Source organism: Polyodon spathula, chromosome 3 (assembly GCF_017654505.1).
Source record: "Polyodon spathula isolate WHYD16114869_AA chromosome 3, ASM1765450v1, whole genome shotgun sequence".
NCBI lineage: Eukaryota > Metazoa > Chordata > Actinopteri > Acipenseriformes > Polyodontidae > Polyodon > Polyodon spathula.
The window spans coordinates 53565559-53592433 of NC_054536.1; the positions used below are offsets into that span (position 1 = coordinate 53565559).

General features: G+C 39.7%; 1 protein-coding gene across 1 annotated transcript; it reads right to left on the minus strand.

Annotated features, from left to right (window-relative positions):
* Nucleotides 1-10859: 10859 nt before the first annotated feature.
* On the minus strand, nucleotides 10860-18115 carry steap4 (STEAP family member 4). Its single transcript, XM_041245472.1, has 5 exons — nucleotides 18000-18115; nucleotides 16559-17013; nucleotides 12762-13286; nucleotides 11858-12022; nucleotides 10860-11379 (listed from the first exon to the last, which is right to left on the minus strand). The coding sequence occupies exons 2-5, from the start codon at nucleotides 17009-17011 to the stop codon at nucleotides 11125-11127; spliced, it is 1398 nt and encodes a 465-aa protein (XP_041101406.1). The 5' UTR covers nucleotides 17012-17013; nucleotides 18000-18115; the 3' UTR covers nucleotides 10860-11124.
* Nucleotides 18116-26875: the final 8760 nt, after the last annotated feature.

Consider the following 26875-nt stretch of genomic DNA (forward strand, 5'->3'; position numbering starts at 1 on the left):
GACTCAATCTACCATACTCTTCTAAAGTATTTCTGATAAATACTGTTCAAGAATGATTCAGTCTCTATCCAATGAGAAATGGGAAGAGGGTTAAGCCCACCAACACATTTAATTTGTATAAAATATGTCAAATTGTTCTTAGGAATTAAATATTTTATTAATTTGTGCATTGTGCACTTCGAAAATAAAAGTGACTATTACGTTGCACATCTCTCAACAGACAAACAATTTTTAATATTTGCATAGATACTCCCAGACACTTCGACAAATGTGCAACAAAAGGTACACATTAAAGGACATGTGTTCCTTTCCATACAACATTTTAAATAATTTTACAAAAGACTGGGATTTTGCTGGTCCACATCAAGTTCTGAAAATTGAATTTCCATTTGAAGCAGGGCATAAATAGAATTAACCAATATCGACAAATGAAAATAATACTTCCATTCTAATTTACAATGTAAAGAAGGCAGAGAATAAAAAAAACAAATACATTTCTCCACTCATTGGCCTTCCAGTATCTTCTAACTTTTAGTCTTTGTGTACATGGATAGTTTGTCTGGAGGTGTAAAACTTTGTAGCAAATCATCCACATCTGTTATCTTACTACTAATATACCATGATTTCCCATGATACCATGAGACAAGCCACAAAGATGCTATTTGTTTAACACCTAGCAACTCTGTAATGTGGAAAAAAGCCATCAACCATATCAAAACAAGGAATAAGCATTAATGACAACAGAGATTTAATTCCTTAACTGGCTGATCAAAATGCAAAGCATCCAACACATTTTGAACAACAGAATCATGATTTTGAAGTACATTATGAAATTCAGCAGGATAGACATGACAAAAACCGTACCACCTGGAAATCATTTCACCAGTTTGCTCACAGCAGCTGTCTGAAAAAAACTGAATAGCATTCTGCAAGACAGGCCATGCAACAGAGTCACAGGTACAGGTCACTGGAAACACTGCTTATGAAATTATTCTGCGTAGAAGGGTTTTTCCATTTTCCATTGCCTAATTTTACAATTTCATCAATAAATGGTCTTAAGAATGTATCTATGCGTGGCTTAGAATGGCCAAACCACAAAGATGCTGAAAAGGTACGTTTTCATACAGATTTGGAAATTTAATTTATATGAAATTTAATTGGCCAAACAGAATAAAGCAAGGATTTAAAAATTGGTATGCCATCGAAATTCCAAGTCACTGAAAAGTAGTTCTTGTTAAATTAACATTTTTGCACCAGATTTTCAAAACATAATCCATTGTAAACATCATTTACTGCATCAGTACTGGAAGATTCTTGCCAACGCATGATGTGTTTGGCTGCATCAGTAATTGTAAAAAATCTTGAAGCTGTCTTTCTATAAGTAGAGACATTAAAAAAATCACCAGTTTCCATTACGATCAGGAAGTTGCAGATCTTAATTACAATCTGGACAGCTGGTAGAAGATGGATCTGTTCCAATGTATGCAAGACATACTGTACTTTGCAATAAAAGTGAATTTCGGAAATGTTTTTATAATTTGTAAAATGCTTAGATAATTGGAAAACACAAGGTGGAAATACACCAGGGAATATCAGCTCTATTAATTTAAAAACCAATTTAAACTATGCCAAAATAAGAGTGTATTTATCTACATATCTGACTGAGCCTTTGTAACAGTAGTGCATTGGAAAAGTGGAACATCTCCATTTTCAAATTCAAAATAAAGTGGGACATCAACACCTCCCAGCCCCCATCCCCCATCACCAATTTGTGTATAACAATCTGATGAGTGATTTTCAAGAATATCTGGACCTTGACCAGATTTATAATCACTTGAAAGTGTAGAATTATGAAGTCACTTTCACCACTAAGGTCAATGCTTGTGTCTAAATCTGACACAATTACTTTTGTGTCAGAGAAAGCATTCAGAGTCCTTCTGAGCAGTAAATTTTAAATATGCATCCTCCAAATAATTAATAAATTCCTTGAAAAAATGGGAGAGTGCAAGATTATAAATACATCCTTCAAGGATTAAATACTCATTTTCCTTTATATTAATTTTTTTAATATGTTTTGTGAATGTCAACAAGATGTGCATGCTGTATAATTGAAACACATCTTGTATTTGTTTTTTTTTGTTTTTTTTCAATTCTGCATTCCTCTGTATACTTGACACGCAGGTTTATTATGGCTAATGGAATTGGAAGAGACTCTGGCCTTGTGGCAGGACCACCTGTTCTCAGCATCCCTGCCTATTAATGGGTGCTAGTTTACAGACAGAGAAAAATAGGTTGTCTTGTTTATTTTAGCTTGCTACTGTCAATAATGGTCTCTGCATAGAAAAAAAAGAAACCTCCATGACTGCCTTCCTTGTTGTATACCTTGTGACCTATACCATTTCACAGGCTCCTGTTTACCCTTTTTTTTCTTGTGTACAATTTACCAAAGGATAAGGATACAACTGACAATGTTACAAACCCAGTGTGAAATAAACCACAAGCTTCATTTAAGGATTTGGAATGCATGTTAAAATTATTTTATATTTTCTTTTCAGAAAATGTCACAAATTGGTAAACTGGGTAGTCAGTAAGGTAGGCACTTTTACGTTTTTCTACAAATCAATTAATTTAGTGAAAACTTCTAGTTCTGCTATTCCCTTTTTTGAGTGTGAAAGATAAACATATAGCTATACAGTATATATAGGAATATATATCTGATGCCAAAAGCCCATCTAAATTGAGTGCTAAACTATCACTAAATGGAGACATACCATACAGCTTTAGAAAAATAAGCAAATCTCTTCTTTTCCGCTTTCATCAACAGGTGTACTGGATGACCCCAACTATTGGAAAACTCCTCCTACATGACAAAAGTACACTTCAATAAACTCTGACATGCATAAGCTTTCCTATAATGTCTTTTTATTATCAGTAGCTGTTTCCTATTCCATCATACACAGCATTGCACGTGTGTGTGTGTGTGTGTGTGTGTGTGTGTGTGTGTGTGTGGTTGGGTAGGGTAGAGAATCATATATACTTGGGAAATACAACCCCTGAGGAGCTCTACGCTTTCAAGCACGCAGCGTTAACTGTCAAAACCTCTAATGCACTGTAGATATATTTGGGGCTAAGAAGTGAAATATAGATAAGTACCGGCCCATTTGAAGCACTGTTTCATTACAGGTTCTAGACAATGTTTGTTGAATCTGAACTTGAATGGATTTTTCTGAAGTTATTTTTAAACAGTATTTGCAGGGGCATAGGCAGGAATTTAGGGAGATGCTACTTTTCGAAAAAAGAAATGAGTGTCAAAGCCACGAACGCAATGTCACATCAACCTGAATTAATAACTCAAAGAGTGCCTGGACGTAATATCTGTTATAACTGCAATCTCACAGTTGGTAGGGTGACAGAAAATAAGTTGTGAAGACCCTGGTTTGAGTCCCGCCATGGTCAAGTTTTATTTATATAAATGAATTGTAATATATGTTCCATACTCATATGAATGCAGTTTCGGGAGTATGAATGCTCAAACGAGCCGAGATGGAAAAATCTATTCAACTTAAATAAAATGTGTTATGTAAGTTGAATTAACTGCCCTTGCCAGTCCGGAGGATAGCTAATACTCGACTGTCATTGCGCCTGCTTTAATATTCTTCTTCCTCTTCTTCTTATTGTTATTTTTACACTACAACGATTATTTGAGGGGCGCAAAGACAGTAAAGCTTCCTTATCTTACACGACTCGGGTTGTTTCCTACTTCGTATCTGCCGGCTCGTCTAGTTTACATGTTACTGTTATTTCAGCACCAAGACACAGAGCGTGGGTAACTGATAATTAGTAGGCTATTGTTTTTTTTTATTTTTTTAAACAGGGAAACTGCTATAACAATGATTATTTTTAATATGTGGAGTATGGGGAGGGAGAAATAATTAAATGTATTTTTTATGAAAATCACACCCATTTCAATACGGACGCATTTTTGCTAATTAAAAAAAAAAAAAAAAAAAAAAACACGTTTTAAATCTATATGAGGACTCCTGTTGACATGTAAGCTGATATATCATCCACACATAAGGGAGGGAAGGGCCTTTATAGCCTTATAATATTATTTTGTATGTTGATCACTTCTTGCTGGTTGAATTAATAGTAAGTTGTTCAACAATATGAAAACAGATTTGCAATATGATATTGTAATAACTAAAGCAATACAAATGCCATTTATATACACAATGGGTGTTAAATATGTATTATTTAAAATATAAACACAATGGGTGATTTGTTAATTAAAATTGTATAATGCTTAGTTTTTAATCACATAGAAATATGTTGCCAATGGATTTAAAATAAGTGTAATACCATTTTGTTTATATGGAATTGCCATTTGATTTATAATATATTTTGAAGTATACTAATACTGTCATTACTGAAAGTAAAATGCATTGACATCCTAATAAAATTGTGTGATGTCATTTTGTTTACATTTGGTTTATAATATATATTGAAATACATTAATAATGTGATAATGATATGGTCTAAGGATGTATTTTAATATAAATTGCAATTAAAACATGTGCATTTCAAGTAGGGCATACTTTGGGCTTATTTGGGACATACGTTCCAAGATGACATCCTCCAGTTCTGATCTGATGTCCACTCTACCCCCTAGCATTGTCGAGGATTAATGGTTGAGAGTCTGAGTTTACCATGGAAACAGTGTTAAAACCTAACATTAGCAGTACTGTTGTGTCGCTATAATGTTTAACTTTGAATTTCCAGCAGTGGCAAGGGATGCATGTTACTGATATAATTGTTTTACAATGAAGTGCTAGGGGTGGAAATGAAAGCATGGAGCTATGTGTTCAATTACTTCTCACAATAATGGAACCTTTATAAACAATGAACAAATACAATAATCAGGTTCTGCAATTTTAAAATAACTGAAACAACAAAGACAAGTTAATTAAACAATAAGAATTTTATTTTTATTTTGTGTAAAATTAATTCATTTTTGTAAATGGGTTTAAATGGAAAGCCCGAAGGAATATTTGCTTAATGAGTCTCAATTGTTCCAGGAGTACAAATGAAGCAGTATTAAAATTCTGGAAGATGGGGTGTATTTTTAATACTATCCTGGGGTACAGCTGCTAAAATTCTGTGAAGTATAAATAAAATAGTTTTTGGACTTTCAGAAATACACAGATGTTTTACTTACATTATATCTGTTTACAGTTTAAACAAGATTAAGTAAAATATTAAAAATCACAATAATGGTACTGTGAGTTTATACTCTACAGATCATTGACTCAATATAATAAAATTGACATGAACTGCCTTTTCTTGGATATGCTTGGAGTAAACCTAATTGTTGCTCTCAATGCAACTCAAACAACACCAAATAACCTGTGACAGCGACATGTGACAAATCTTGTATAGCAAATAGCACTTGAAAAGAAAATCATGAAGGATTGTTTTCATGACAGTGAATACATAGTCTGGAACTGGAACTGAATTAATATTGCAACATAACTTGTAATCACCTTAGAATAGAGCATAGATGATGGACAGTTGCAGTTTATGTCAACTTACAAAAACACGTATTCAAGACATGTACACAGAGGCTTTCAGCTAGAAACGCAGGAAAGTATTAATGCAACAGCACCTATAAATTATTACAGCTTGTTCTGAAATGGATCATTAAAGTGAACACTGGCTGTTTATAGAACAGCATTAACTATACATAAAACAAAATGCATTAAAACAAACCATTAGGAGGTAATGATATCACTAGTGTGTAGTGTGCACATTTTTTCCCTAAAGGTTAATGTCTAACACTGTGGCAGATGTGGTTAATGACTGTAAAATACTAAAATGAAAGATCATGCAATAAAGCTGAATCATTTATTTGTAATAAAATGGCTCTAGTTTTTTTTTCCCCCACATATATACAGAATTCACACAGTTTTCATTACATAACTCCAAAATTACTCCCAAGTCAAAATCCCTTAAATTATTTTTCAAAAGGTAAAAACAATTGTTGTGGCTTAAAATGGTAGAAAACAAAAGTATAAAACAAGAGGTAAACATTTCAGTTCTGTTGTAAAACGAATGAATGAATGTCTAAAAGGTCAGGGAAAATACAGTACCAGTAAATAAATGACAACTTCTGCTTTGGTCTGTTAAACATAAAAACAAACAAAAAAAAGCAAAGATAACAATCATGGCCATTAATTAGGATCAGAGCCATTAACATGTATTTATACTCAAGTAATACAAAAATGACTACAAAAGATTTAGAAGTGAGTAGTTTTTCGAGATTTACGATTATACTGTATTTACATCATTTTTGTATTACTTTAGTATAAATACATGTTAATTTGGATTCATATGTTGTTTTTTTCTGACTTTATGTGAACGAAAAGACACACATTTGCCCGTTTTCCCATTGGAAATAGTGATATTTTGAAATATCACTGTCCTGGTCACAAAAGCAAAGTTTGTGGGGAATAATAGCCATTTTCTATACTTTTGAGGCATAAGCAATTAGGAAATAACACTTACTACCCAGGAACAAAAATTGTGTTACATAGTGTTATTATTTAGTCAGTCCAATAAAAGGTATCACATCTCCTGCTCTTTGTCAATCATCTCTGTTCTAATACAGCTACCATTTCATCTGTCAATGACTATAAAATAATATAAATTACTATAGTATTACTATAAAGTACTACAATATACTATAGTACTACTATGATGTACTATAGTATTACTATGATGTACTAAGATTTCCATTACATGAGAGTAGATGTTGAACTTCATGATAATTTGAACTCGGCTCTCGCCAAGATAAGCACCAACTAAGACGTAGCTTTGCAGTAAACTAATGTGATCCATCTGCATCTCCATCCATTTGCGTTGTTTTCCATTTGAAGATGCAGATATCCTTCTGTCTGATGTTGATTGCTGAAGTGTAATGCTGGCTCCAGGGATCAGCTCATTTTGCCTCCCCAGCGCATCAGCACACACAACGGCTGCGATGCTGGCTCCGGGGATCAACCCAGTGTGGTCTCCCCAGTGCATCAGCATGACAACTGTCTGGATTGAGCTAAGTAGGGTACATCTCTGGGGTCTTCAAGTGGGCACCTTCCATCCTCGGTGTTTCGTTGACTAGCCCACGACGGCTCAACAGTGATTCTGGCGTCCCAGCATCACCCCCCAATCAGCTCAGCCCAGCTTACTTACCTGTACATCAGTGTTGCTTTCTTTCTATTGTGCTTGAGATCCCCATCCAGAATATTTCCGTCTCAACCACAACCAGTTGCTACACCTTCTGCTGCTTCAGATAAGTTCTTCACTGTGTGATGCAACTCTTGGCCTCTGAACCCAACGTCTCTGAGAAACCGAGTTGTAGAGTGTGCTACAAATCCTTGACAACCCACCTCCACTGGGTAAACTCTGACTCTCCATCCTCGCTGTTCCGCTTCAGCAGCTAGTTGAGCTTACAGAAGTTTCTTCCTCTCATACGCCTCATCCACAGCATCTTCCCATGGCACTGTTAACTCTACCAGATGAACAAGGCGAGCTGATCCAGACCACATGACAATGTCTGGTCAAAGGTTACTGGTGGCAATCTCAGGTGGAAAAATAAGCCTTTGACCAACATCTGCCAGCATCTTCCAGTCTCTAGTAGCTTCCAGTTGTCCTGAGCGAGGCTTGATTTTAACACCTTTTCTTGGTGGTTGCTCTCCTGGACAGAGGAATATTGTCTTTTGTGTGTAATGCTTTGATGGAACTGGTGGAAACTTATTGGTCAGGTTACGCTTGTCTTCCAATGCTAAGGCCAAACATTGCAGCACCTGGTCATGGCACCAAGTAAACTGTCCTTGGCTAAGACCCACTTCACATCCTGTCAAAATGTGCCTTAATATTGCAGGTAATTAACAAAAAGGACATGAGGTATCCTCACCCACCCAGAGGTTTAGGTTCCATGGTGATGGGAGAACATCATATGCTGATCTGATGAGGAAACTGATACTGCTCTGTTCCGTTGTCCACAGGTCTTGCCAGCTGATTTTGCATTGTTCCACACTCTCCCATCTCATCCATTCTCCCTGCTTGGCCTGGGAAATGACCTTTACACACCTGATTCTTTCCTCTTGCTTTTGCACCTGTGGCAAAGTGCCCGCCCCTGTGTATATTTTGTGTTGCAAGTTGTGTGTTAATGTTGGTGTATAGTCATTGGTCCACGGGATATAAATGGGTCAGTGTAACACAAGTGTTTAAAATGTATATTTGTATTTAGGCACGAGGATTGCACAGCACTTCACGTGCAAGTAAAATGTATTCATATGTGAGCCCAGGGAATTGCACTTTATTAATTCACGTGCAGTTGTACCGCGACTCCAATTGGATGATTGATTATCAATCGAGTCTCGGTACAGCTGCATAAAAACAGCATGTTTTCACTCACTTGGGGTTGTTGTGTGTTTGGTGAGTGGAGAACGGGTGTGGAGACGGAGGTAATAATAATAAAAATAAGCGCCCCGCTTCCCCAAAACTCCACCTCTCTGTTTATTTTCTGGTTCCTCTTTCTGGTCTGACATCCCCCACTCTGGCTGTCTTTGTGGCACATGGGGTGTTTTGTTTTTTTTTCATGAGGGAATGGAGATAAAAAGTATCCAGAATGTCACTGTGTTTGTGTGTTTTTAATATTGCTTCACAAATCAGCACCCTGAGTTAGCAGCATTTGTGACAAGCTGATTTCAGCATGTGGTGCCGCTGAGAATTTGGAAAAAAAAATCTACTAACTATTCTGCTGTATAAAAGCTTTTAATGCATTCCAACTACTAACCGACTTTCAAGATTGCAGCCTTGTGATTTCTAAAATATCCTGCACCTGTTGCGACAATCAGCACTGATTGATCTATTAGCATTTGTATTCAAAAGCTACGTAAAAGGGCACAGTACGCTGCACACACAGCTCATAAGATTCACACAACTAGCAGGATGTATCATTGCACCAGCATGTACACATGTAACCTTTGGAATATTGAAGTTGCCCCCTTTATTGAAATCAGAAATGTCACCCTTGTTGTGTTACAAATCTGCACGTTACACATTTTAAAATGTAGTTTCTTGAAACACCAAAGTCCAAAGAAATTGTTTTTGTGCCTCAAACTGTAAGAACAGCATGATAATCAGTCTAAATGCATTGCCTTATGGCAACTAAAGTGCAAGGCTGGTTGTGATGTTTGTGGTTCAACGTGAATGTAGCGGGAATTGAACCCCTAGAGATTTTCATGTTAATCAAATATTATATTTTGAAGTATACAAAAATATAAAAAGCCTGTGTAAATATAATGTAAATACTTAATTGGTGTAGTCTATGGCTAGATTACTACTGTTTGTGATAATTTGAATACTGTACTTTTGCTTGTATGCTAATATGAAAAGGGTGGCATACATTGAATAACCAAGCAGCACCACCCAGTAACCTCAGTACCGTTATTTATGGGTTTATGTTAGAAAGGATGTCAATCATAATGAGTAATGCTGGAAATAATAAATATTTCAGAATATACTATAAATGATTACAAAGCAATGTAATCTTGAGTTTGTTTTGATTGTTTTTGATCTGTTTACATTCCATGGTCTATCAAACTGTAATCAGCCATTGCTAGAAATCTCTCCTGTGACATCACTGCTTGGAGAAGGCAGTGGGAGAAGTACGTGAACTAAGTAATTTCTCTCATTCAAATTGTTTGGAAAATGTCACATTTTATCATGAGATTCAGAGATTTGTATGTGTGACTTACTGATGATTATTTTGTACGATATCATTACAACAAAGTAATTTATATACAATTTACATATAGCTTTTACATGAGTTCTCCAGTTTAAAAATGTCCTTAGTACTTAGTATTAAAGTAAATGCACTTGGCATCAGTGACCTGGCACTGGTTGTACTGTAATGGGATCAAAAAACAGAATTGGATCCCGGCTCATTTTTAGCCAGATTATGAAAAGGTGTTTGTGTATAAAGAAGATTTTTTGATCCAATCTTTGTACAACACTTGTGGTAACTAGGGAGAATGAGTATGCATGCATGCATGTATGATGCTTTAGGCTTCCACATACAGAGTGACAATAAAGATTCAAAGGTGGACAAGAGGTGGCTTTAGCGGTGCCGTTTTGTGAGAAAGGAAATATACCCACGGGGAAAAATTTATAATTATAATTATATTATAATTTTAATACCGATGAAGGGGGATTATTTTTATTATTATAGTAATAATAATGTAATTTGTATGAGAATTATGAAACACATAAATACCAACACAGGCTACCTACTGGCGTTAGGTCGTACAGAGTCAGCTCGGATGTCTAAGCAGCAGTGCAGTATCCAGGACCTCTCTATCCAAGCACACAATTTTAAAACTGGCATGTTGCGTGATGTAGGGTCGACCTTGGCCTGACAATTTTTCAAGAATTCTGTGCTGTATGCAATGAATTTCAAAACAACAAACACATTCCTCACGAGTTGGCATTACTGTGCAGCTGCACCAGAAACTGTGTCCTGTCTTGTCAGGATCCATATCTCTCTACTGGATCAGATTGCCAGGAATTTCCTTTCCTTCAGTTTCAATAAGGCCTATTTGGCGCTCTATGATTAGCTCAAATTCATATAGCACTGGAAAATTTTTACCAATAGATTCTAGCTCTTTAAAGTCACTTGGCTCCAGTGCTGTGAGATTTGCCATCTTTGTTTACAAACCCGCCGGTTGAGCACTCCAACCAGTGAAGTTACGGGAAAACTGTCAATATGGAGGTACACATCACAATTTAAGTGCCGGTTGCCATAGTTTTAAGTCTTTTTTATTATGTTATATGATAAATACAAGGGTGTCTTGAGTGGGAAATGTTATCTTTAGCACTTGATGAATAGCTGTAAAATCCCACCATTTCTCTTCCCCTTTAATAGAGTAACAGTATTTTAAAACTGGCACTACGTGGTTTCCACTGTGCTTCTAAACATGTACTTCAGTCATAGTAAAAGTTAGAAAGTACAAATTCATGACAATACTTCCACATGACAGTGGTAACAGGACAGATAGCATGCATTTATTAAATAAGGGGTTGCCCACTTCTATCATGTACCGACTTCCTTTCCCAGCCTTGTCTGATCCTTGTGATGACTCTGTCCACACACGGAGTTATAAGGATGAGCTTGAGGACCAACACAATGCAGGGAACAATGAGTGAAAGCACATAGGCAGGGGGGAGATACCATTTGTAGCGAGACAAATAAAGGAACTTATTCCAGCCATAGACAAGAGTATGAGCTGTGCACAGCAGGAGAGTGATGTGGCCAAGTTTGGACTGTAAAGAAAGAACATTTTAGTAAGTCAAAAGTTACACCCATAGATTAATTCAGTGAATGAAAAAACATAAATATTGTAATTTTATGTGCAGTAGTCTACAACATACTGTCCTTTAAGACACAAATAAGAAGCCAGTAGTTTTTTTCTTTTTTGTAATTTTAAATTTATAGTGTCCAATTATTTGACTTCCATCTTTCTCCCCAATGTAGAATATGCAATTATGTTCTATCACTGCAGTAACTTTTCACCACAGGATTTTTATAACCAAGATATTGAATAAAATGCTTATACCAAAAAAACATTTTTCAAATGATACCTTGATTAAGGTGTGGTCGATGGAGATGCAATTGTGTTAAATTTATAGCAAAGTTAATGAAAACAATCACGATTAGAACATTATTAGGTGAGAAAAATAACAGGAAACAAGTACTCAATCTTGCTATGCTTAGAGGAAACCTACATTTTAGTAGTCGTACCTGAACAAAACGAAATTCCCTCCAGTTGACCATGTTACTGACTGAAGGAAGAGATGTTATTCCCAACAGGACATAGAGGCCGAATCCCAGAATCCCCAGGGTATAGAATGAATCACTACGCCAGGACATGGCACTGTCAAATGTCAATGTCTTATTATCCTTGACCTGAAAAAAAATGGTAACAGCATTTTAACTAAATGTGTGTGTGTGTATATAAATATCCACAGGGGTTTAAATAATGTATATAATAAACAAGGAATTTAAAATAAATAGGTCAGGAAGTGATACATTATTTATATTCTGTATTATACAATGCTTAAGGTCATTTCAGCCAATCACACAGCCAGCTATTCATTTATTAAGCAGCAACAGCACATGTAAAAATATACAGTACCCTTAACCAGGCAGTTATATTATTAAACATGCATTTTGTTCTATACAGTTATACTACAGCCCTGGGTAAAACTTGCATCATGATTTAATTGGATTCTATTTATGTGCCATTGCCATGGTTCAGTTTAAACACAGAATATCTTGGTTTCATTACTAAAGTTACAAGCTACAGCTGTGCCTCCTTCAGCCTGAGCTCACAACATCTCTCCTTTCTAAAAATTGCACAGATAGGAACTTTAATATATACAGGGTTGAATAAATGAAATAATCAAACAGATCTCCTGGTAACTTCAGGAATAATTACACCTGACCAGCACAAGCACTCATCTTGCTGAAGGTTACTAATGCTAGCCATGTGTGAATATTTCCAGGATAACCAGGTGCTGCTACTTCATTAATAGCTTGTGTATTGAAGTTGAATTATTTACATGATTAAGACGATTACACTAGTGTATGACAGTGTTACAGCAAAACAGATCAATTCACTTTCCTTATAAAGCAGTGTACTTACCAGGGAAATTGTGTAAATGTTTTGGCGCTGTCTAACATAGTATCTGATTGGAATTACCAGTGAGTACAGGACATGAAGAAAAGCAAAAGCCAAGGCTACCAGCCCGAGTTGCTTTCTGCAGAGCATCCACTTGTCTAGCCAGTTGGGGAAACGCTTGTATTTTGTGCCATTGTAAAGCTGCAAGATGGCTGCAATCACACCTGGCAAGTAGCACAAAGCCAGCATAATCAGAGACACAATTGGGAAAATAGTGTTGGCAATAGAAACCACGATCCGGTAAGAAATATTTTTTCCCTCAGTGACGAAGGTGTAGACTACATCTGTGAGCACACAGTAGATAAAGAAAGCTGCAGTCAGCCCCGTGGCAATGTACATGGGCAATCTCCACAGAGGAAAGAGCTGCAGGGGGTAGTTTTCCAGTTCATTGGCTGCCAGAAGAGATCCTTGATCTAGAGCTATGAGCCCGAGACTCCGTGCAATGTCCATGACCATCTGCTTTGATTCACAATCTCCACAAACAAAAACCTGTAGGAGAAAGGGAATGTTGTACTGTATGATTAACAACAACAACAACAACAACAACAACAACAACAACAACAAACAACAACAACACCACCAAAAACAATATAGAGCTTATATGAGGGCAGTGGGCGGCACAGTAGCGCGTGCTGCTGCCTCACAGCTCCAGGGTCCTGGGTTAGATTCTGGCCAAAGGGGTCTGTCTCTGTGGAGTTTGCATGTTCTCTTCATATTCACGTGGCTTTTCTCAGGGTACTCCAGTTTCCTCCCACAGTCCAAAGACATGCTGGCTAGGTGGATTGGTCTCTCCAACTTGCCCCTCAGTTGCCCTGCGATGGACTGGCGTCCCATCCAGGGTGTAGTCCTGCCTTGCGCCCTGTGTCTGCCAGGTTAGGCTCCTGCTCATGGTGACCCTCTATAGGATTAAGCGGTTACAGATAATGGAAGGATGGATATGTGGGGGCAGATCTATAGTTATACAGTACCCTTAAGTATTGTAACAGAATGAATGCAGAATGATTGCAGTTTGTGTATTTGTTGCCCATTTTAAATCAGTACATTTGGAATAATTTTGAATAATAATAAAAAAGGATGAAAACACAAACTGATGCAACATATAAAAAGAAAGCAACCGCTGCAATATTTGTATGAGCTTGCTGTTTTTCACATGAAAACCCATGAGAAATAAATACAGTCAAAATGTGAACTGAAGCATTTAGTTTTTTTCTTAATAAAGGGATTTACACCTCTGAAAATGAAAACTGATGGTGCTGTCACCTTTTGTGAATTAGGAATCCTCAGTTGATGCTCTGACAAATTCAGTGTTCAAAACTGTGACCAATGCACCAGTTGCTAGGGGCTTTTCTGTTGTTGCCAGGGAATTCTAGATAATTAACTGAAAAGCAAATACATAACCCAACACTTCAGCTGAAAATAAACTCATAAAAAAAATGCTGCAGTTTGTAATCATTCAGAACTGCTTTCATTATTTAATACTAGAAGATATATATATATTATATATATATATATATATATATATATATATATATATATATATATATATATATATATATATATATATATATATATATTACAAGTACAAGTTCAGTACGACATGTAGAGAGAAAAGCATGGGTTAACTTCTGGCGGTAGCTTATCTAAGAAATGTGAATGAGCTGAAGGTCATAAACATTGGAGTGAAGGATATTTCTTAAACAGGTTATTGGTACAACACATAAACCGTTACCCATTTCGCTCTTTTATCACGTGTTATACATTTACCCTTTTCTAAATCCAATTTTATTAAAAAAAAAAAAAAAAACAGGTCAAAAACAGTACTGTATTTATTTTCTATGAATGATAAATGACGACAGTGAAACACGCTGCTCACCAAATATATTTATATCCCTGAACAGATAATTGTACCATCTTCAAATATAGGGAAAATGTTTTTATAAACAAAATCTGTACAGGGAACATTTGAAACACATGTGTGTTGCTAGTATGCAGAACATAAATTCATTTATAGCCATACAGTAGCTTGAGATAGAAGTGCCTTGTAAAACTTTTTTTTTGTAGTGTGCCCTATTAATTCCACCCCCCACCCATCAATGCTGAGTAGGTTGGGGAATCTGCTGTCCAATCAGGGCCAGGCAACAAGAGACAGAATGCGCTTGCGTAACCGCAAGGCTCCGATTTAAAATTTGAAGTGGCGATCATGTTGGGTGGCAGCGCAAGTCAGAACAGAAAGTGGTAGGCCACTTGCCGAGAGAATACAAAACCAAACACAGGAGATTGCTATGTTAATAGAAGAGGCAGAGGCACGTCGGGCAATAATTTATTATTTATAGTAATTATACAAGGTACGTTATTTCATGGCATTGACATTACTACATGTAAAATGTAAAATACTTACTACCCTCCCTGACCAGTCTACCAGTAGCAGCAGATGATTCATTTTCTTGTTGGACATGAAGTGTAGCATCACGTTCCCTCTGTTTCAATATAACCAGGGCTTAAATTTCCCGTGGTGACACCCCCCCCCCTGTTTCAGTTGTTTTTTTCTTTTTCTTTTCTTTCTTTGAGTTCCTCTTTCTGTGTCAGTCCAAACACACAAACTTGTTACTTAGGACTAATTTGCTTTTTATAGTATGTTCAATTGTTAAAGTTCCTGATTGCGCCACTAAATAAACCTGGTGCTCAATTGTCACTTTGGGACCCAATTGCCCTGTATCAGAATCGCTTTGGCGAATATGTTAATGATACCACACGTTGTAATTTATGGTGACCCAGTAACAGTGCAAGTCAGAAAACGATTTTAGTGCAGTGTTTTTTTTTTTATGTCTTTGCTCCATTTATGCGGCACATAATCTGGGGCAAGTGCTGTTCACGCTTGCATTGTCATTTGTGATGTGATCAGAATACAGCCCTAAGAGTGTAAGAATGTGCAATTTCTGAGTGCTAGTTAATTTCCTCTATTGTAAAATCTAGTTTCATACTAATACTAATCCATATGCAATGAATCCAGTAGTGTTCACTGTTTCAGCCTAACTGAGAATACTGTGAAGTCAATGTGTGTATCTAGATTCTCAAAACCATGTCGAGGAATGTATAGTTTTTATGGTATTCAGTTTCTGGCTTCATGTACACCCGTAGTATGTATGAGGGCACACCATCACATTATGGTTTGACATGAGATACTGCCACAGCTTGTTTAGTTAATTGGAGGTCAATTTGTTATTGAAAAGGTAATTTATACAGCCAAGTATTGTACTGTAATCACCACATACAGATAATTGTATTATTGAAAATATAAAGAAATGTACAGTAGCATGATATGAGCCTGAATAACGTGTATCAAAAAAACTGACCAATGCACTTAAACACTCATAAAATAAGTCTGGTTGCAAAACAGTTTGAGAAAATGAATCTATTATTGTGCTACTAGCAACTAAGAATTTGTTTACATACCTTTTCTCACACCTTCATTAACATATCAGGTATCACTCTTGTAAAGCACATATGGCCATATTTTCAAAGCGTTTACCAGTCTTTAATTAACTCCTATTTTCTAAAAGATTTAAATTGAACAGTTATGTAAAATACTGAGAAACAAACTACTCAAGAGTTATTAAAATAGCATCAATTACCTTACTGAGATGTTTGATGCTAGTTGTAAATCAATAGGTGTTTTTATATTTAGTTAAACATTAAACAGTTAATTACAGACTGAAGTAAACTCTTTGAAAAAATGCCTCTTACTTTCCAGCGATCCTTACCTGCCTGCTTGCATCCAGGCTACCGGACTGCAGTGCCCATGCAGAGACTGTATTAAAGGCCTTTACTACATTGGCTTGAGGTAGCAGCTTGGCCAGGTACTCTGCATTGGACTCTGGGTACTGGTTCTTCCTCAGGTTATTGCTGATGTCCACCAGCACTTTTCCTGCCAGTTCTTGGGAAAATGCGGACAGGAATTCATAGTTTTCTCGGTGCACTGCTATGAAAATAACTCTAGAAGTCTGTGCAGCTTCCACATGGCTAAGCACCTGTGCTCCTTTGGGAAGCAGGCTTGAGTTCTGGGGATTTCGACTCCCAAATACTACTGAATAGCCAGCCTGCAGTAATCTCAATCCCAGTGACCGGCCAAAGTCACCAGTTCCAAAAATACACACGGTACCCAACGTGTTGTTAGCATCGGGACATAGAGGAGTCATATTAAAGCAATTCTCCATCCCTGCAACACAGAAAGATTAAATTACTGCTACAACGTATAGATTACATCTGCATTAAGCAATGTTTTGGAAACAGTTTCCTGAAAAAAATAAAAATCCAGGGAAAATCCTAGAGGCATTTTAACAGTTTCTAAATAGTCTGTGACACAGAAATGTTGCCTAATACCCAAAACCTCACAAGTTGTGCACTAGCCAAAAAGCTCATTTATTTTTGTAGTTTAATAGCATATTTTACAAATGTTAGTGAAAAACTGCATATGTGGTTGTTTGGGATTCTGCAAGTAAAATAATAATAAGAAAATAGTTAAGAGTTGCTTCTGTCATCACATCAACCACTTAGTTTATCCTGTTTAATAACGTACTACTAAAAATGCAACGGTTGGCAAACACAAAACATTATGCATGATACTTCTTGGTCTACAAAATACTCATTAAAATGATGAGCCACACCACAAAGTTCATGTTCATATGGGTAAAACAGGGACACCTCCTGCTGCCTTAACTCAATCTAATAAATTTGAATTAATCGAATGTTGCTTTGGGAACAGTGGTTACATGCATATTACATGTTTGGCAAGCTATATGATTTTAATAGAACATCCGACATGAAGCTTTATTTAAGCTTCATTAACATTTAATTAGATTGCAACTACTCACTAATTACAAGTTAAGTATTAAGTACACATTAATTAATTAATCATACATTCCAAAAAAAAAAGGTTTAATTTTCTAGTTGGTATTATAGTGAGCTTCTTTACCAGTGACAAATTTACTACAGTAATCATTTTCAGTTCGATTTACAATTTTATCAACATGCAAAATGCACACCATATACATTAAATAAATAAGCACAATACAACCATAATAAATCAAAAGCTCCAGCCACGTGATATTAAGACTACTATTACCCTGCACTCTAACATACAATAAGTTGTATTTAAATATGAATGGTATTTTAGAACGCATAACACAAAACAAGGACACTTACAGCCAATTAGCAGAAGCTGGATTATTGATGGAATTCGTGAATGCTAAAAGACCCTTGTAGTTAAGCAGTGACAGCACTCCCACTGCATGAAGCAACCACTTCTGTTTCTTCAAAACCTTCTCTAATTTATAGTCAGGTTTCAAAATGTTGTACCTCCCCACACAGGATGTAAACTCCCTGCTCAGGGAAAATCCCAGCATCTACTTTTCTCAGAAACGTTTGGAAACGTTTCAACAGAAATGTTGCTCAATATCCAAAACCCCACTTGCTGTGCACTAGCCAAAAAACATAACCCATATTTGTAGTTTTGTAACAATAGCACATTGTGCAAATGCTAGTGAAAAATGGAACATGTGGTTATATTAGGGATTCTGCAAGTATTAAACAACTGGTAATGAGGTGTTTTTGTCAAAGATGCTGCATGACAACCACCTCTTATTTTATCCTATATAATTACATACTACTAAAAAGCCAGCAGCTGGCAAACAGAAACATTATGTCAAGACCATAGACTTGTAAGACAGCTGCATAATACTTCCTGGTTGGCAACCACCCATACAAAATTATAATTTGTAAAAGTTAAGAGATGTAACATAAGCATTCAATGGGACAAAATTTAAATGTGCAGTAGACTGCACAATCTGTTCAATACATTCATTTCTCATTTGCTCATGTTTTTGTGGGTAATCCTGAACTACAGATAAAGTGTTGTGAAGCCTTTTACATATCAAAAATTATATAAAGTGGTGCCTTAGGTTCCGCACAAAGATTAAAGATACTAAAACGGCATTGAACATTGTTCGTTTTTTGTAAATATGTATGGGACTAACTTGTAAAATCTTGCTGTAATCTACACCAGAAATCAGTTTCCAAGCTTTCCAGCACATTGTTTGTAATGTCAGTTTGTTAGTTCTGGGAATAATTTGCAAAAGCGATAAGAATCACTCTGTCAATATTGATTTGTGCTTTGTAGTTTTTATGTAGAAGAGTTTTCAGATAAAGATTTCTGGTATTTTATGTGACATTTACTAAGGCTACAAAATGTCTGTACTAAAAGAGCAATCACATGACCTTAACAACTGACCTATTGCCAGAGCGCTCGCTCTGCATCCCTGCCTGCAGATAGACATTATTTTTAAGGTTCGTTTGCCCCTTTTACTAAGACCCAGACACAGAAATGGAAGTTTTGAGCACTTTCATGCCATTTTATTTTACAGAAATAAAAGAAAAATAAAACAAAAACAAAAACCCAACTCTCCAGGAGTATTAACTAAATTTTTCCAGTTCTTAAATTAACACTGGACAGCTAAGCTGTTTACCAGTCACAAAACATTTTTCATGTTACAAACACAAACAAAAAAGGTTTACCCACTATTTTTTTTCCCCTTAACCACACAGGTTTCTCCATACTGACAGCCCCTTGTCTTCACACAGACTGCCCTGAACATTTGTCTCTGTTTAAACACCTGCCTGCTAATCCCAGGCAGATGACACCAATTCAATTACAAAACAGTTAAACAGGTAATCAAATAAAATTAAATAAACTAATTACACCTGAGTCTGTGCAAACACAGCCACACACATATTTATCTGGCAGTGACAGAAATTAACTCTAACCCTGCCAACCACCAACACAATTTTTCCAGACAGGCATCTGCCACAAGATAGATAGATAGATAGATAGATAGATAGATAGATAGATAGATAGATAGATAGATAGATCAACGTTTGACTGTACAACAAACAGCATCAAACAGTCTCAAGGTCAGGAATTTCATTCCAAGATTTGGGTCATAACAAAATGTACAAAGATCCCCCTGCTTATATAATTTAAATAGTCCATCAAACATTCTTTGGCACAGCTACAGATTTCCATTGGTTCACCAGGCTGTCACTACTGATTGATGCATGCTGTTAGGCTATAACTCCATCTCTGGGGCCGATTCAATGGGAAATTCCCAGCACTTTATTATCATACAGCTCTGATTCTTTGGCAGTTTGTTGAGGAAAGGCAGAAGTGTGGAGGCAAATCAATCAAGTGAAAGAGAGATGTATTACTGTATTAAAGGAAAAAAAAAAATCCAAGATCGATCCCGAATCCCCAAACGACGCTGTCAAGCCTTATGGCAATTGCAGTCAGCCCAAAAACTGAATTTCATAAATGCACGGCCACCCCATATACAGTATGTGGGGAACAAAAAGGAAACATTTTATTGCAATTAAGCAAAATGTAGCTTTGGTTTATTGTTGTTGTTTTTCTTCAGATCCAATAAGCTTATTTTGTATTAACAGTAGAGCAATGTGATCATGTAGGATTATGGGCAAGGCTACGATTTTGGCAAGGTAATTCTTAGATACATTAAAAAAACAAAAAAAAAAATACATGAATTCACGGAAAGTTCACCAAATGATGTAGTTTTAGCTACAACATACACAAGAGCTTTTAGATAGTACACAAAAACCAATATAAAGACTATTCCTTTTGGCTCCCGACCAGTTTAAATGTTACTTTAGAGTACAAAACTTACAGTACATACTTCCCGACCAGTTTAAATGTTACTTTAGAGTACAAAACTTACAGTACATACTTCAGACTCCAACATTTTCTGGGCGGAGTCGAGGGTCTGTGCGAAAAGTTGGAATTACATAACCTACAACCTTGCAAAGTGCGTCTTTTTTGGAAAGGAGTACAGCCTTAACAGATTGTCAAACCTTTCATCTGCCATTCTAAAATATCTCTCACTGTCACATACTCTCATCTCTCTGAATAATGTTTGAAATTCTCCCTTTCGGGTTCAATGTTGGTTGAGAGAATGGATGTACCAAATGACTTGATTTTTTTGAGATATAAACTCAGCACATCTACTTAATTGTATATTTATTCAATTTCGCGACTGCAGCTGTCACACACACTTATAGGAGAGACAACAAGGTGACTATAGTTTTCACAACTTGACTACTCAATGTAAACCGTGTCCTTCTCAATTAAATTTTTCAATTTCAAGTGCTTTATTGGCATGACTGATTTTTTACAAGTGTTGTCAAAGCAACGATAGACATTTAAAACATGTAAAAAAAATAAAAACAACACAGTATACTTCAAACACATCACAACAGCAATAATGACACTATGTAACACAATTTTTGTTCCTGGGTAGTAAGTGTTATTTCCTAATTGCTTATGCCTCAAAAGTATAGAAAATGGCTATTATTCCCCACAAACTTTGCTTTTGTGACCAGGACAGTGATATTTTGAAATTTACCTATTTCCATTGAGAAAGCGGGCAAATGTGTCTTTTAGTTCACATAAAGTCAGAAAAAAACATCTGAATCCAAATTAACATGTATTTATACTGAAGTAATACAAAAGTGACTAAAAAAGATTTAGAAGTGAGTAGTTTTGAGATTTACGATTACACTGTAAATCACTTTCACGAATCAGCCCCCAAATGTAGTCTCCCATCATGTTCTCGTTATACTGCCCTTGGTAGCGACGTTCAAAGTCCAGTATATCCTGGTGGAAACGCTCGCCTTGCTCCTCCGAGTACGCTCCCATGTTCTCCTTGAATTTATCAAGATGAGCATCAAGGATATGGACTTTGAGGAACATCCTACAGCCCATTGTACCGTAGTTCTTCACCAGAGTCTCAACCAGCTCTAGTTTTCGGCCTTGTGATTGCCCAGGAAGCCCCAAACTACTGCGACAAAGCTGTTCCAAGCCGCTTTCTCCTTACTAGTGAGCTTCTTGGGGAATTCATTGCACTCCAGGATCTTCTTTATCTGTGGTCCGACGAAGACACTGGCTTTGACCTTTGCCTCAGACAGCTTAGGGAAGAAGTCTTAAAGGTACTTGAAGGCTGCCGACCCCTTATCTAGAGCTCTGACAAATTGTTTCATAAGGCCTGTGGCAGGATGACAGAGGGCTGAGGCTCAGAGACAGAGTAAAGGCAAAAATAAAGTTCTTTTTTTAAACAAAATAATCAAATAAATAGGCCCAAGGGCCAACAGAAAAGAGATTCAAGCAGAAATAATAAGTGAACTTACAAAGTAAATGGTCAGGTTCCAGGTTTTTAAACAAGATACTCCTTTCTTTTAAAACACAAAACTCTCCAACACAAAAAAAACACCCCAGCCAGGCCCTCTCCCCTGGCTTTTATCCCCTGTGGCTGGAGCCCAATTAATCAATAATTACTAATTATTCAATTAGAGCTCCAGCCACATTTTCACATGTTTTCCTGGCAGGGAGAAATTTAACCCCCTCCCTGCCAGTTCCAAACATATTCATATAGACAGGGAGTTCCCCGTCACATACCCCCCCCGTGCCAAGCACACATGGCCCCAACGGCCACCTCTCCCCTCAAGTCCCAAAGTCCTTTGTCTGGTCCCGGGACAGGGAGACGTCCATGGTCCATGGGGGCGGCCAAGGTGGAATATTTATTTCCCCATCCGGCGTCCTCCCAGTGGGACTGAACCATCGTGACCGGGATCCCTCTGGTGGCGGAGGTGGGAACGGCGGCCCGGCTCCCTCTGGTGGCGGAGGCGAGAACGGCGGCCCGGCTCCCTCTGGTGGCGGAGGCGAGAACGGCGGCCCGGCTCCCTCTGGTGGCGGAGGCGAGAACGGCGGCCCGGCTCCCTCTGGATCCTCTGGCCCCCCTGGTGATGTGGGACTTCCTGGCCCCTCTAGCGACGCTGAACCCTCTGGTTGCGCTAGCGACGTTGGACCCTCTGGCGGGGCTGGCGAAGCTGGACCCTCTGGCGATGCTTGACCCCCTGGTGACGTTAGCATCGCTGGACCCTCTGGACCCCCTGGTGGCGCTGGACCCCCTGGCTCTCGGGATGGCAGCTCCATCCTCTCTAACTCTTGGGACAGCAGCACCTTCCGGCGACGGTGGACCAGCATCCCTAGGAGAAAGCACACTGAGAGTTTCTCTAGGCGATGTGGGCAGACAGGCAACCCCAGGCGATGCGGGCAGGCGGGCAACCCCAGGCGATGCGGGCAGGCGGGCAACCCCAGGCGATGCGGGCAGGCGGGCAACCCCAGGCGATGCGGGCAGGCGGGCAACCCCAGGCGATGCGGGCAGGCGGGCAACCCCAGGAGATGCGGAGCAGTTGGCCTCCCCAGGCGATGGCGCACAAGCATCCCCAGGCAATGCCGCACAAGCATCCCTGAGTGAAGTGGTCAGAGCATCCTTGGGCGGTGCTGTGCAGGCATCCTTGGGCGGTGCTGTGCAGGCATCCTTGGGCTGTGCAGGCATCCTTGGGCTGTGCTGTGCCTCTTAACCGTCGGGCAACTTGTCTCCGTGCTCCCCTCAGCAGCCGGTACAGAGGCTGGGAGGGTCCTCCAACGTCTTCTGCTGGCTGTGGAGGAAGAGACAACGCCCGCTGTTCCCCCTCTGCTGGCGGTGGAGGGAGAGACAGCACCCACTGTTCCCCTCTGTTGAAGGTGGAGGGAGAGACAGCTCCAGCTGTTCTCCCTCTGCTGGTGGTAGAGGGAGAGACAGCTCCAGCTGTTCCCCCTCTGCTGAAGGTGGAGGGAGAGGCAGCTCAGGCTGTTCCCCCTCTGCTGAAGGTGGAGGGAGAGGCACGCCCGCTGTTCTCCCTCTACTGGCGGTGGAGAGAGACACAGCTCTGGGTGTTCTCCCTCTCCTGGCGGTGGAAGCACCAGCAGTCACTCTTCCCCTGCTGGTGGAGGTGGCACCAGCAGGTACTCCTCCCCTGCTGATGGAGGTAGCACCAGCAGGCGCTCTTCCCCTGCTGGTGGAGGTGGTACCAGCAGGCACTTTTCCCCTGCTGGTGGCGGTGGGAGCGATGGGCAGTCCTCCCACGACGATGGCGGCGGGACCAGCAGGTACTCCTCCTCTGCTGTTGGTGGTGGAAGCAACGGGTAGTCCTCCCCTGAGGGTGGAGGCGAGACCAGCAGGTAATCCTCCTCTGCTGGTGATGGGAACAGCCTGTATTCTTTCCCTGCTGGTCCCTTCAGCCCTGGGCCGGTGGGCTTCCCTTTCTTGGGCCGTGGACTCACCGGCTCCTTCCGCTCGGGCCGTGGACTCCTCCCGCTTGTGCTCCTTTCCCTCGGGCTGTGTACGTTCGGGCTTCTCCCTCTCGGGCTGTGGACGTTCGGGCTCCTCCCTCTCGGGCTGTGGACGTTCGGGCTCCTCCCTCTCGGGCTGTGGACGTTCGGGCTCCTCCCTCTCGGGCTGTGGATGTTCAGGCTCCTCTCTCTTGGGCTCAGGGAGCAGCGGCTCCCCCTCTCTGGGCTCTGGGAGTGGTGGCTTCCCCTCTCTGGGCGACGGCAGTGGCTCCCCCTCCATGGGTGATTGCAGCGGCTCCACCCCCATTTCTTCAAGGTGGGGAATCTCCCCCATGTCTATCGTCAGGTATGCCAGGACCATAATGAATATTTCCTGGAGGGACCCCGGGTGATGCTCTCTCTCCCCCTCCTCCCATCTCTCCCCATCTCGATGCCACAGTATGTTGATGGTGAAGGGAAGGTCGTGGAAGAGGTCCGCTCCGGGGTGCACCAACCACTCCCAGATCTCCCGTGATGGTGGTGAAGACGGTGCTGGTAGGGTGGCTGCCGAGGACAGGGTTGGTGGTTGCTCCTGGTCCGGGTAGTGGGGGCATCCTGCCCAGTTGTGGCCGTCCTCCTCACAACTCCCACACCAGTCACCAAATGGCCCATCCGGACAGTACCTCCACCAGTGGTCATCCTTCCTGCAACAGGTGCACCATGGAAACAAGCTCTCTGGGTCCTCCCACAGGCTGCCTCCGCTGCCTTTGCCTTTTGCCCATTCTTCTCTCAGATTACCAAAAACAACAAAAAAGAACCTCCAAAAATTCAAAAATTCAAAAAAATAAAATTCAAAAATACCCCCCCCCCCCCCCCCCCCCCCCCCCCCCCCCCCAAAAAAAAAAAAATGCTGCTCTGAGCCTCTAGGTGGTGCTATCCCGTTTCTGACACCAAGTGTGGCAGAATGACAGAGGGCTGAGGCTCAGAGACAGAGTAAAGGCAAAAATAAAGTTCTTTATTTAAACAAAATAATCAAATAAATAGGCCCAAGTGCCAACAGAAAAGAGATTCAAGCAGAAATAATAAGTGAACTTATAAAGGTTCCAGGTCTTTAAACAAGATACTCCTTTCTTTTAAAACACAAAACTCTCCAACACAAAAACAAACTCCCAAATAAAATAATTACTAATTATTCAATTAGAGCTCTAGCCACATTCTCACATGTTTTCCTGGCAGGGAGAAATTTAACCCCCTCTCTGCCAGTTCCAAACATATTCATATAGACGGGGAGTTCCCCGTCACAAGGCCCAATTTGATGTGCAATGGTGGCATCAGCACCTTCCGGGGGTCCACCAGTGGCTCCCACTTGACGTTGTTCCTCCCCACAGAGAACTCGATCCGCTGTGGCCAGTCCCGCCTGTGGTAGTGCGCCTTGGTGTCCCTGCTGTCCCGAAGGCAAACATAGCAGGGAAACTTGGTAAAACCTCCTTGGAGACCCAACAGGAATGCCACCATTTTGAAGTCTCCTATGACCTCCCAGCCGTACTCATCATACTTCAAGGCGTCCAACAAGGTCTTGATGCTGTTGTAATCCTCTTTGAGGTGCACCGAGTGAGCCAGGGGAAGAGACGGGTACTTGTTACCATTATGGAGCAGCACGGCTTTGAGGCTCCTGGATGAGCTGTCAATGAAGAGGCGCCACTCATTCTGGTTACAGGCGATTACGATTGTCTCGAACAGACTGGTCACATTGTGGCAGAAGCAGAGCCCATCTGGATGGGTGAAGAAGCTGGAAAAAGGTTGGTGACACTTCCTCTGATCTGCGACTTGCACACTTTCATCCAAGTTCCACTGCTTGAGCCTAGACGTCAAAAGCTCGGTATTGGACTTGATGAGACCAAGATCTCTAATCAAGTCGTTGAGGTCTTTTTGTTTGGGGTAGTATGGATTTCTCTCCTCAGCTCCACCTCTGAAATTGTCATCTGGATCTACAACGTCTTCCTCGTTCTCTGACTTGCTGCTCTCTTCTAAAGACGGCTGCTCTCTCTCTGGAGGAGTGGGTATGGGGAGCTCATGGCAGTGTGGCACTGGGGCAATGGATGAAGGAAGGTCCGGATACGTGATAGCAGGTGCATTCTAGCCAGTCCGAAGTTTGGAAGGGTCCACCATGCAGAAGTAGCAGTTGCTTGAGTGGTCAGTGGGTTCCCGCCAAAATCTTGGGATAGCGAACTTCATGGCTCTCTTCTTCCCTCTGTACCATCCTACAAAAATACATTTATTTCACCCATGACTAATGTGTAAGAGATTCTCGCAACATTTTTCATATATGATATATTTTTTCAATAACATTGAAAATTGTAAAACATTTTAAAATTAAAAACTTTTACAATTTTAAAAATGTTAACAAATTTTATAACATAAAATTCCGAGCAACAATTGTCCATCTTACCTTCCAGGGTTTTTTTGCAGTGCTCACAGGTGAAATGAGGTGCCCAGGGTTTGTCTTGATCCCCGACAGGCATGCCGAAATATGCCTTCTAGGCCTCACACATCTTAGCAGATGCTTCCACGGAGTACTTTTTCGCTCTTGTCTTGATAAATTGGCCTCAGACATAGCAAAATGCGTCTGCCGGATGCTTGCAGCCTCTTGATGCCATCTCAGAAAAATGCAGATATGTATCCACTTAGGCAGCTGGAACTAAACTGAACTGGTGGGCTTAAGGCCCCTGTATTTATACTACTATTTATATTACTGGAAAGTTCTAGAAAGTTCTAGAAGTTACTCCAAGTTTACTCAGCACTGAATCTATCTGGAATGTTCTGGAAAATAGGTAAATTTCAAAATATCACTGTCCTGGTCACAAAA